We start from the raw sequence: 13,650 nt of genomic DNA, 5'->3' as shown, positions 1-13,650 counted from the left end.
TTTAACTTCATTAGTTTAATGGGACGTCCTGTTCACTGACAGCACATCCACTGTGTAGCATTTTCCATCTCTGTGCAGGCTAGTTTAGCATGCTAACATATCAAAAGGTTATGAGTAACCTGTGTAACCTGTGTCCCTCAAAAAAGTTCTAAAAAAGAAGTCACACCTGAACAGTGTGTGCTGATAAATAAATGACCTATTAAGCTCAAATGTCTTTTCTGTGATCCTGGCTGTAAACAGGCTTTTTTGAATGGCTGTGTATGTGGCTTCTGGGGCTATTGCAGCCAGCCTCCAGTGGACACTCGAGGGACTGCAGTTTTTGTTATTTAATTGCTCCAGCCACCATCTGGCAGTAGTACAGTAAATAAAATGTATTTTTTAAGATGAGATATATGTCGCATGAACACTTTAATGTTTTTCATAAACTAATGATTATTTGAATATTCTGAAATTGAGACCAATCCCTACTTTCAGTTGTGGAAAACATATTTTAAGCAAAGCACAAAAAACAAATACCACTCTCTGCCAAGTGTATTGTGATGCAATTAAGTGGAAAATGTCAAACTGACCTTTTAACCTAAAGTCAAGCTGACATGGACTTTAGTAAAACAAAGAAACCATCTGACAATGGGGATATGTGGAAAAGTCTGTCGTAAATTCATGAGTTTAAATACACTAGTAGACGCTTAAGATGTGTAGTCTTATATAGTCTAATATAGAGTTATACATACATTATACCTTCATGGTAAAACGTTTAAGGCCTCAGCTTTGTGGAAAAAAAGAAGATGCATGCATTCGTGGCATTTCAAACCATATTTAACACGTACTGTATAACAGGTGATATATGGTTTGTACTTTAGCAACGTAGCATCAGTTCTTTGACTCTCTCCCAGAACAGACAGAACAGAGAGTCATGCATCCTGTTTATGTTGCACACTCATCAGGTGATGTGCAGCTTCCTCCTTGCATCATCACAAACCTGATATCTGCATTTCACTTGGGATGTCCCTTGTCGCTGTATCATCAATAATTAAGGTGCATAGATCACCCAAAAAAAAACAAGAGAAAAAAAAAAAGCCTTAAGCCATGGTGCGTTCACAGGCACTGCCTCCTCTGAAGCCATCCATTCATAAGATCCATCCCACACACTGGGACTAACATCCCACACATACATCATGCTGCACAGTCAGAGACTATCTGATGTGGAGAAGCCGTTATCTAAGAATAGAGGAAGCCGTTCTGTGTGTCTCAGTGAAATCAGTGGACCGTGTGGACTTTCAGGTCTGTGCTGACATCTGGTGTCAGCAAAGAGAAAAAGAGCAAAGCAAAGCTCAATCTCTCCTGTCTGTCTTTAAAACGCTGCCCTCCTTTGGACTACATCAGCACTAACAGAAGACCCTCTTTTTTTTTTTTTACTGCTTTGTGCAGTTTGATTTCTGTTGTGTAGAGGGCTTCCCAATTCAATGAAGAAGAAGATTTTCTTAAAAAGAGCTCATTTTTACCCCTGGAGATTTCCCTGCACTGCACAGTACAACCACGACTGATCATAAACAGTATATGTATTAAAAAGTAAGCATATTTCTCTCTATGAACAAATGGAAAAACATTTTGTGAAGAAGTAGTGAACTATGTTTTGATATGATCAGGCCTTGTTACGCCTCAGCTTAAGCCTGTAGTCATGCATTTCTGTAAACATTATGTAACATTCATGTGATGGTCATGAATAGTTATCTTAAATCACAACCAATCAATCTTTGCCTTTTGCAATCCTTCAATCCCTTAAAAGTCAACATCTTGTAGCAAACAAGAGTACATGTATTCAGCTTTGGTGAAGTTGAACGAGCGATGAGATTTTTGTTTAAAATGCTGCCTATGAAATGTCCGGTATTCTCCAAAGTCTCTCATATTTATTCTCTAAGAATAACGAACGTCTTCAACCATTTTCTGGACTCTTCTTTGTTAACCACAGGAGTGGATCTCGTCTCGACTTCCGTATATCTATAATATGAAGTACAATCAAAGTAAACCAGAATATGAGGACAGATATCATTTCAACAGAGATTTAAACAAACCCTGTTGGTGAGAATCGAAAAAGACCAAGTACTTAGTACCCTAACCCACCCAGCTCAAAGAGTCGACTCTTTTGACTCCCAAACAGCTCTTTATTGGGAACCATTTTGCAATTTATTACATCAACTACATTTATCAACTTTGAGCTATGAACAATTAATCATTGTTATTATTACACTTAACTGTTTAATTCCCAGAATAACGCTGTCATGTGATTTTTTGGTATCCCTCAGCTCTCCTTGATGCTTTTATCATCACATCCAAATTGACGTGAGAGCACACACATTTGAACATTTAATCAGGGCGAGATATGCCATGTGGCCAATCCCTTTAGCTGTGTGTTAAATAAAATCAAAAAGAGGGGAAAAGGAAAACCAGTTCTGAAATTAGAGCCGGCTCCCATCTTTCACATTAACGTGCCGACTCATTCACAAACGGACACATCACTAAATCCTTTGGAGTTTGGATTGGATTACCCTGTATGAAAGATAGATGAGAGAATATGGAGGAATACTCAAGAGGAAGAAGACCTCCGCACCCTGTTGTAAAGCATGACTGTTTGATTACATTTTAAAATGTTTAGCTTCGTTTGAGCTGCCTGACATCCAAACTCCAAACAATTGAAATAATACACTACACATGGGAAGGCAAGCCAGAGGCCTGACATCTGATTTGATTGGACAGTTTACACCTCTGTGTTCAGGGCAGGTCATCAAAAACACTTAAACCCAACATTCTCGTTTACTGCACATAGTTCTGTTTACATCTGTTAGTCCGATCACTGTCCACTTATATCTACTCTTTTATATTTTGTATTTTTAAGTTAAGTTTAAGCTTTAAGTTGTATTTAAATTGACACTTTATATGTAGGTTAAAATGTTTTGTTTACTTGCACTGTTGTTAATTTACTGCTCTATGTGCCTTTGAATTGCCCCCCCGGGGACAAATAAAGTTTTTTGAATTTGAATTTAAGAAGAAGGGGAGAAAGCTAGTGTTTATTTATTTTTTCACAGAAACCTGAAACAGTAAAAATGTCAAACCGGGTCAAAACTTGTCAAAGTCCAGTTATATTTCAGTTTGTATTTAAGTACTTCATTAAAATCCTCTTTCTTCTACCCCCCCTCCCTTGTTATGTTTGTCTCCCCCCCCCCTCCAGCTCAGCCTCCAGGAATGCTGGCTGCACAAGGCCAACGGCGGCATGGTGCTGCTGACCTTCTTCATGTGCCGCATCGCCCTCTTCCCCTACATGTACTGGGTGTACGGGCAACACTACGGCATCCCGCTCTACAGCGTCCCCTTCCACCTGCCGCTCCTTACCAACCTGGGCAACTCGTGCATCCTGGCGCCGCAGGTCTACTGGTTCGTCCTGCTCTGCCGAAAGGGCTACCGTCTTTACAAGCGCAGCCGCAGTCAGGACTCGTCTCCTGTGGCCGCCGTCACTGACAATTCAAAGGATGATTGAAATCCGATTTCACGACTGCTCGCTCAAGCCGCACACTCTGCTACTAACGCAACTACTCCTGCAACAGGCACTACTTTGACTTATCACATTCGAAAAACCCCCCACCATCGTACTGTAGTACACCAGGACTGCCTGCTCTCGTCCCACAACTCCTGGGCATTTTCCGTACACTTTTACTCCTCCGTTTTCAAATCTGCTGCTGGAGCAGACTTCTCCTCCTCGGATAAAGTTCTACTACTGAAGTTTGAAGATTTGTTTTATTTTTTTTTGTGTTTTTTTTGTTTTTCTGGATTTGGCTCTTTCCTGGATCTATTTGAAGTGCTACTTCATATTTAACATTTACAACACTAAAGAAAAAAGTCATGTTTGCTTCACTGAGAGTAACATGTGGAGTAAAAGCTGCAGAACCAGAAGAAGAAGAAGCCTCCACGGAGAGACTTTATCTTATCTCTTAACTCCTACTGTGTTTACAGCCTCTGCTGACTCGGAAGGTCTGTTACAGCGTGAGTGTGTGTGAGTGGCTGATACGACGGGTTGTATTTATTTTTCATGGATTTGCTGTGACGTATCGGATAGTTGCGTTTTCCTCTCCCATCCATTCACTAATCACACTTGACGAGAAGGATAAGGAATAGTGGTGGGTGGGGATGCAAAAAATGAGGCAGTATTAGCTGAAAAAATAATTGTTGCTTCATCCATTTCAGAGCTTAAAAAAAAAAAACGACATTTGCTTGCAACCCTGTTAATGTGATAGGTTCTGACTTTTTTACCTCTGTTCATTTTGGTTATAGTTCTCACTTCAGTTTTTTTTTTAAAAACTGCAGCAACAAATCCCGTGTTCCTCACTGCAACCTCCTTCACACTTTTTCTGGCCCTGGTTCATTTGTATCCAGTGGCTGAACGTCAAAATAAGAGTGCTCGCTCTGTACGCAGGAATCAATGCTGCACAAAGACTTCAGTTTCTGCTGTCGTTTTGAATTCAGTTTTGGCAGTATCTTTGAATGTTTATGGCAACGACAGGGGATTACCTCAACTGCTGGATCCATCCCTCATTTACACATTCCCCCCCTCCCCCCCCGAAAAGCATGGCAGAAAACACGTGCATGCCGTATTTTATTTTTCTTAAAAAGTTCAGTCAAGACGACGAGGAAACTCCGTAAAAAAAAATTGCAGACCAAACTGCTTTGATTGTCTTAAAAATGAAAACATAAAGCCATGTGAGGATAACATATCTGATGTGTATTTGGATTGATGTACACCCAAGTGCATTGATTGGTGAAATTCAGCTTTTAAAATTTTTCCTCTAGACCTGTTTTATTTTTTTGCATGTGCGGGTTTTTACCGAGCAGATTATAATGCTACTGGAAAAAAAGTTTCATCTTTTAAATCCACAATCTGTTTCAGAAAACTATCGTCAGAAATATTTGGAAACTTGTCAGAAATGTTCAGAAGCTTCATTAAAAAAGTTTCAACACTATCGTCAGTCATTTTCGGAAATTTTCATCAGAATTTTTTTGAAAAATGTGTCGGAAATTTTGTCAAAAAATCCCTTCAGAAACGTTTGATCAAAACATGATAAGAAAACGTAATTGGAAAACATTTTGGAAACTTTCTTCAAATAATTTTAAGAAACGTTTGAAGGAAATTTTCTTAAACTTTCAGCGTCAAATGTTTTGAAACTTTGGACGTACCTTTTTCACAAACTGTAGTCAGAAATGTTTTTACACTTTCGGATAACATTGTCAAAAATCTGAAATTCTCTGATCTTTCATCTTAAATTTCCAGAAACTTTTATCAAAAATCTGAAAACTTTGTTGGAAAAGTTGAAATAGAGTCCCACCCTTTTTCGTTGGTAACTTGGAAAGAGTTGGCCACTGACAGCTTTTGTGTGATGTGGGGCAGCTCGGGACGACGGTCTTTAATAGTCACTTACAGTTTAATGTGGAGTTTGTTTTCACCTGTTATGGGTCAGCTTGTCCCACCACAGAGGAGTTTATGTGGACATGTGGGGGTTAATGCCCAATTTGAGACAAACTCAGGGCAGAGGTCAGAGCAATAAGGTGAGCAGCGACTCAACAGGTCAAAGTTAGATGAAGGAGTGACACTTCTGAGCCTTTCAGTATCGTCTTCATTTATCAGGAGGGATTCTTCCTGAATCCTGGTTTTATCAAACCGTCTCTCTTTAGAGGCTCCAGAGGTGAACATGCCCTTCACACAGGGCTGTGTATATACTCCATGTATCTACATCATGTTTTTATTTTCATCACAAGAAAATAGTTTTAAAATCATATATCTTAAACGTTTGACTTGAGAGGACCATTTTTTTTGATGCATTCACAGTTGCATAAAGACATTAGTCTACAAATCTGTTGCGAGACGAGAGAGGCTTCACTTTGTGGATCTGGAGAGTTTTAACTTATTCATATCAGAGAATTAAAAAAGAGACTATTATCATCCTTCTTAACCCTGATATTAGTTTAACTCCTCGGATAATATTCACTCAGTCATTTAAGCTTTATAATCGACGTATCGTGCATTAAATGGCCTTTTTTTTATATCCTGCAAATTTAATCTATGCAAAAAGAAAAAAAAACAGGTTGTGGTGCATGTACACACTATTAATGTCACGTCATGTCACCGTAACACGCTCTGTTCAGTTCAGATACTTTGGGACCGTTTATTTACACTCAGACTAGAAAATTCATCCTCTGATGTTTTTCTTTTTTTCTTTTTTAAAATCCTCCGCTTGTCTTTTAAAATATACCTCACTGGTGTTTCCACAGCTTGAAGTTGATTTAATGCTTAAAAGAAATATAAATATATATCTTTCTGTATTCACAACTTTTGTAGCAAACAAAGAGACAAGTTTACGACCGCCGCTCCGTCGACACATTTTTCCGTTTGGACGCTGATTTTGATAGAGGTGTCGCTTTTTTCAACAAATCAAGAAGAAGGTTGAATCAGAAGGAATTTAACTCGCTTAGTTGTAATCCCCACCTTCAGAGTAGAATATACTCGACTTTACAAGTTTTGTTTTCATGTTAGCGTTAATGTTACCTCTTTCATAATATTTGAGATGTTGCATACAGATCCAGAGCGTTAAAGTGAATGACTCCATCTGATGGTTTCCCCTCATGAAGGCCAGTTTCTTCTTCTTAGTGTAAAAGTGAGCTCGTGTGACTTTATCGGGACAGCAGCCACTGTGAAGTGCAGATCAATAAGTGCTTTTTGCATTCTCAAGAAGTCCTGGTTTTGATCTTCTTCCCTCTCTGATATTTACATGGAACACTTTAAACCTGGTTCTGTATTTCCTGGTAGACATGTTTCTGTCAGGATCCAGGTGTGTCATTATCTGTGGGCAGATGTGACCGGATCCCTCACCGTTTCAGTCGCTATGTTCCACACCAAAGGAGATAGTTTAGAATCCTGGAGAAGGTGTTTACATGCTTCAGTGTTCTGGTCTTTATCGGAGTACTCCAGGTTTCTTGTTCAAGTTTCTCTAAAACCAGGAAAAGATGTTTACATCAGGGATGTGTGCAGCAAGCCGACTAAACGTTCTCTAGTCAGCTCCAGAATTACTAGTCCTTTAAAATAATAATCAATATCTTCATACATTGGCCCTCAATAGAACTGTACCGGGGCTGTAGCCGTACACCGACTGTAGTCCTGGCTAATGGACTGTCTCTCCTCGCTCTACTGCCTGGATGTAAACCAGCACAGTAAGCAAACAGCATCTCATAGGAGCATTGTGATATGTAGGCTGTGTCAGGTTCAACTGTCTTATTGGCCAGATCAGTCACCACATAAGTGAGTTAAGTTATCACGTTTATCACAGGCATGTCGACGTTCACCAGGCTGGTAATGTTAGCCTCACCATGCTAACCAAATTGACATCATCTACAGAGATGCTGTGATCGTACTCCTTTCTGAAACATAGATCAACAAGACGCTAACTGCATAAGAAATGTGACTTCAGTTGTGCTCAATTTAGAAACTTTTCTAAGTGTTTTCTTACCTTGACACTGATTGGCTAATCTAAATTCATATTCCTGTTTAACCAGCTCATGAATGAGTCGCTTGGCACGTCCCTAGTTTACATGAAACGGCACATAACAGGGGACACTTCCAAACCTGATCCTAACCAGGATTATAGTGAGCATGTGGATGCACTTACTGTAAATGCTGAAAACAAAGTGTACCAGTGACTGAATCTGAAGTTTTGTAATATAACAGCGGTCATCATAAGCTAAAGCTCTTTCCAGACAAACTGAGGCGGTTGCAGTGAATCTTCTGAGAGAGTTTAATATTTTTCCATCCACATATAAGAAAAGTTTGCATACATATCATGCTTAAAGAGATAAAAACAAGAAGTTACAGCTTGTTTTTGTAACACAAAATGAAGGCATTGACCTATTTAACTCATCGTGTATATGCTGTGAATTTAACATTCTGATAAATCGTTTGACTTCAAACATTTACGCTTGTCTCAAATTTCTAATAAAGAAAAAAGTGAGCCGTGATCCGAGGGTTCATTTGAATCTCAAACCCACATTTTCAAGCTTCAAAAAACTGCTGAGAAAGCCCCAGGGTGCCGATGATGCATTGTGGGATATGTAGTGTCACTGGTGTGGAAAAGCTGATGAGTCGTCTTGCTGGTGGACAGACAGACTGTATGCTGACGAGCAGCGTGAGGATGAGGGCGGTCGGACGAGCCGAGCAGCTGAATGATGGGATTGTTTGTCGGGCTTGGCTGAGGTCCAGGAGAGTGCAGGCCTCTTGTTGTCCAGTGCTGACCGGGGCCGCTCTGACTGGGAAACATCCCAGGCTTTTTGTTCTGCTTTCAGTCCAACTTTTTTTTTTTTTTTTTCACTGTCCTGCTCACCAACCACCAAGACTTCATCTCCCATCAGTTTTATTGACTCATATGATGTCATGGCCATCATTCTTCTACTTACCTCACAGCTCTCTGTTACAGCTGCCACTTAAGTCAGCCATTTTTGTTTTGTTTCTAAGATTCCAAGCTGCAGGTCTCGCCGATAATCGCCCGTTTATTTACCAGTGTTTCCTCCCAGCCTCCCTCCCTCCTCTCATCATCTCTGCTCGTGTCTTTTCTTGGCTGGTGAACTCTGCAGTGATGTAAAAACTGCTGAGAGCAGACCAAGCACTCCCTCCTCTCTGCTGCCATCTGTCGTCAGGATTATCTGCTTGTCCACTCAGCACTTTACATACAGGGCCAGTTGGAATTAGCAGCACCAGTATAGGGCATTTCCTATTAAGCTGTGCATGTTTCCTATGTGGTCTGCTGCCGTCATATACATTTATTTACAGTTTTTCAGCCACAGTGACCTCACACAACTACACTTAATACACTAAAACCCTGACCTGAGGGATTGTTTGAATGCTCTAAGTTGGAATTCATTGGATGTTTTCAGTGATACTAATCAGATGAATGATTGGTTTTCTGAGTAGTTTAAATCTGACAGCAATGCCACCTGACGTGTGTTTATAAAGCTATCCTTCCTCTCTGACCTTGAGTTGAAGAAGCTGCATTTACACAATAAGGTCAAGTTTGCTGAGCGAGTTTGCGATTTATAGACGTGCGCCTTTATTTTGCCTTTGCTAGAATCAGTTTTTACATTTTAGGGTTGTCAGGATACAAAAATGTTAAACTCTAATAGGATACAAGAAAACATCTAAAAAAATATCATGACCTGTTTCAACACCACAGCAACCAAAATAGAAGTCTTAGGCACCCAATATTTGGTAGTTTTTTGTTTTTAATTGATTTACATCTGTCACACTGTCTGAATTGCACAAAAACATCGGCAACATTTCGGTATCAAAACTTTGCCGATGTGTTTCGTACAAGATGGCGCTCCGTGTCTTTCTCTTGCAGCAGCTTTGGGTTCAAATTCTACTAAAGTTTCTGAGCTTTTCAACACTAAAAAGTCATTTTAAAACACACAATATGAAAAGGTATTAAAGTATTCAACATTTTGATAACCTTAAGACATTTGAAACCTCCCGTTGCCCATTGCTCTGATTTTGACAGGTCACTTTGGAGCTAACGATTCAGAAGAAGAGGGTTTGAAGTTGATTGCAAAATTTTAACCGACATAAAAAGATAGCAACCATAACATTCCTCACTTCCCCTTGGTTTTATCATCCAATGTTCCCATTCTTTTTTCTTTTGATCGCAGTAGCTTTTCATTCAGGCAGTTTTTAAGAGTCCCTCCAGTGAATAAAAACTGAAAATATTTATTTGTGAGAATATGTGTCAAGAATTCAAATGTAATGTCCAGCCCTGCTCCATTAAACCCATAATGACTGAACACACTGGGGTTTGTTTTTGTGAGACAAAACTTTGCTAAACTACCTGCGAGGAAAGAAGAACCTTCAGAGGCTTTTTAAGCATTAGCCATTGAACAGCCAATAAGAGCGCTGAAGTGATGTTTGCCAATCTGCAGTTGTTATAGTAGCATCAAATACTTAAAAACAAGATGGAGGTCGCCATGGTTGAAACTCTGCGTCAGTTGTGACTTGGGTTTCAAGATCGTTTTAAGAGTCCCGAAGGAGCTGTGTGAACTTGAACCAAACTTATGATCCATCGTATTTGTTTGGATTCATTTATTAAGGCCTACATCGGAGCTGTTCCAGAGGTTATCAGATGGTGATTGCTGGTGATTTATCAGTGAGGGCGTTTTAACCTATTATTGTACTTTAAGTGTCTAAAGGTTCCTCTTGTGCTTTGAGAGTATCTTCTCCAAAGGAAGAGCTGAAATCGTTCCCTCAAAATGGTGTCAGAAGAACTACGATTGTTCCCAGTTTGTTGAAGATAAAACTCAAGAATAGAGTGACGGGGTGGGGCGGGATCATCAGACTGTTTTTGAAAGTACAGAAAAAGTTCAGACTGTCCAAAACACGGTACCTCGTTTTTGGTTAAATCAAATAATCAAATAACAATGTCATATTTTTTTTGGTTTGGCCTAAAGTTATCCCAGAGCTAAGCTAACCGACCTGACTACAGTTTTCAGTTCTTTGTTCCATAGTCGCACAAAGACGATAAACGTTATTTCCTCAGAGTCCCGATCACGGCCCCATGTGGTCATGTTAGACACAAAACATCTGATCCAGAACCTGAGAGCCCCTCAGTAAGAGTTATAAAAGGCTGAAGGCCAGCAGAGTGCACATATCATTTATTCTTCATCACGTGATCGTTTCTTAATGTAGAAAGTCTTAAGCTCGTCCTCTTCGCTCAGGGTTTGATGACGTTTGATGAAGTTGTTGTATGATGAGACTCTGAAGATGATTAACATCGAGTTTGGTATGCTGATTCTTTTCTATACAATGATTTTAAAGCATTTTATTGTTGATACTTTAACTTCTAAGGGTTGGTAAACCAAAGACTGTCCGATAAGTGAAATGCTGCGATGTGAAGAGAGATCCACTTAGATTTGTTTTACTTTTTTTTTAGATGCAATAATCCACCTCTCATTTAAAAACAAAACTACCCAGTAGTCTTGTTATGTTTTCATTGCGTCCCAGAGAGAGACACATTTTGTTGGATTTGTGATGGATGGAAGGAAGTAATAAAAACATTTAACAGCAGTTTATTTTTTCTGCTAGCACGTACACTAAACGCAGCTTACAGTCGAGGGACATCTTTCTCTAATTAAGGCACATATTGTGAACACATAGTCCAAGTCATGGCTGTGATTATAAACTTTACATGTTACAGAAAAACATTAACGTTCGAAAAAAATATACTGCTTTTCTTGAACTTGTTTGTGAGGCGAGAATTTGATGGGATGTAACGATACCTCGCAACACAATTAAAATCTGATACAAACATGAACAATTTAAATCGATGAGAGAAAAAATAATTGCAATACTTTTTTTTGACCAACAGAGGGTGGTATTTTTCCACATATTGAATTTGATCTCATTTCCCTATGAGAATGTAATTAATTGTGACAAAAACAAACGGATACATAGCATATCGCGGGTTGAGTGTATCGTTACATCCCTAACTTTAACTGTGACTCTCGCTGAATGGGAACATGGACACCAAAATTAGCATGTGTGTGTAGCATTAGCAGAGGCCTACACTACATGCAGCACTTGTCTGCCTCTTGCTTGCACTCATTTAAATAGAGCTCGTTCCTTTTATACTAATTGGTTGTAGGGTTCATGCTAACACTTTATCTTATATTGATGAGTCATATCTTGCTTCAAGCTAACACTAAATATTAAATATGTTGAGTCATGGTTGACTTTAACTTTAGCAAATGCCTGCAACATATTTACCTCAAGTAGATATAGCTTAGTCTCAATGTTTGATGCTTAAACTTTAGCCTTTTGCTAAGGCTACTTTGGGTGACTGTTCATCCCATGCTAAAACTTTAGCATTAATGTTTTAGGCTCCATTCAAATGCTTGAAGCTAAAGCATTAGCGCATAGTACTGCAACATTCAGACAATTGCTCAAACTGTTTTTTTGAATGCGAGTACCCTTCTTGTTAACTCTTCAGGACATAAAACAAAAGGCTAAGTGGTTGCAGATTTAATGCTAACATTTGCTCCCCTGAGTGCTAGCAAGCGCTAACCATACACTTTGTACATTTTAAGTCGTAATAAAACCCAAGGCAACGCCTCAACAGAAACAAGAGTGGCAAATGTCGGTGTCCATGTTCCCTTTATTGAATGTCCTGCTTGAGGAAGGCATGATTTTTCTTAAGTCATTTACATCCAAAGGTATACAAAAATAAAAACAAACTGATGTGCTAGCGCTGTGAAGCTAACACATGCATAGGTCACCCGGTGGTTGCAGTTCTGTGGATTTATGAGATGTGAATTTTAAGATTTATTTTTGGGCTTTTTGCCTTTATTGAATAGGACGGTGGATAGAGTAAGAAACCAGCGAGAGAGTGGGGGGGTGAAATGCGGGAAAGGAGCCACAGGCTGGACTAGAAGCCGGGCTGCCCGCTTGGAGGACTATATCCTCCTTACATGGGGTGTGACCCAGCCGCTAGGCCATCCACGCCCCTACTTTCTATGAGTTTGATGCTTCACACATAAATTCAGGGTGGGTCCTGCTTCCTCCAGGTGTCCTTTGACCTGGGAAAGAAAAAAATGTGATAAAGTCAGAACGGGTTTCTATAAATAGTAATCATTTGTTTCCTCTGTTATGATGTAAATGTGGAATTAGGCTCATGAACCGCACTCAAGTGACTCTAAAGAAAACTCGGCTACAAAGGCAGGCGGTGTTTACAGGTTGTGGCCGTATTTATCATCTTCATTATCATCACTTTCCTCATATCCTTAAAGAAGAATGACTGCTTCAGTCACTTTGGTGCCCACAGCGGTCATTAATAAACACTTTGATTTGATTTCATTCTTTATTTTTTTTAAATAAGTTACTATGCATTTACTGTTGGAATGAGAGAAAAAGTCGTCCTTTGATTCTGTTGCACTAAGGTCTTCATGTTAATAATCTGTAGTATTTCATTTGTTAGCATTTAATCTAAATATTCAAATTCTCAAGCAAATCCCACCATATTGTTTTCTTAATGAATATGCATCATTTAAGGTTCAAACCCTTTAAAGCAAAGATATATTGTCTTGATTTGTTGCCGTGTTTTGTTTTCAATCATTTTCTTTGTCACATAGGTGGATGTGTATATTTCTGGAGATTTTGGATTTGAATCTTAACCTGCTGTCCATATCACTCGCTGTTCTGCCATGGGGTGTTTAACTGACGTTAGCGCAGAACCTTTCACAGCCTTTACCACTCGCTGCCCCGCATTATTTTTGATAGCGTTCTAATTTTTCATATATAAATATCAGATGCATCTGTCCTTTTTTTGTAGCGTGACCTTTTTATTTTGAGGAAATTTCCGATCTGAAAAGAGAATGGACTGTTTTACGAAATAGCTTAAAAACAATGTTAATAAAAGAGGAGTTATGTACTGTAGCTGCAACTTGTGAATTCAGAGCACCCCTTTAAAAATTCAATAAATTTGATTTGATTAGACTGTTTTGTTTTTCCTTGTCTTGTCTGCATCTGCATCTACACACCATCAGCATCCAAGAGATGACATTTCACTAAAGTTTTATTTT

The 13,650-nt window shown here is 39.2% G+C and overlaps 1 protein-coding gene across 1 annotated transcript in view; it reads left to right on the top strand.

Moving 5' to 3' along the window:
• The window catches only part of LOC109998951 (ceramide synthase), a 35,482-nt gene extending 21,918 nt beyond the window's left edge, over positions 1 to 13,564 (top strand). Inside the window, exon 5 of the mRNA XM_020653897.3 lies at positions 3,227 to 13,564. Coding sequence (XP_020509553.1) covers positions 3,227 to 3,532 — 306 coding nt within the window. The 3' untranslated portion in view covers positions 3,533 to 13,564. The remainder of the gene's footprint in view (positions 1 to 3,226) is intronic.
• Positions 13,565 to 13,650: the final 86 nt, after the last annotated feature.

This window comes from Labrus bergylta, chromosome 14, assembly GCF_963930695.1.
Source record: "Labrus bergylta chromosome 14, fLabBer1.1, whole genome shotgun sequence".
In the NCBI taxonomy this organism is placed as follows: Eukaryota; Metazoa; Chordata; class Actinopteri; order Labriformes; family Labridae; genus Labrus; species Labrus bergylta.
Note: the sequence above shows the minus strand (reverse complement) of the source record. Positions and strands in the feature narration are given on the sequence as shown.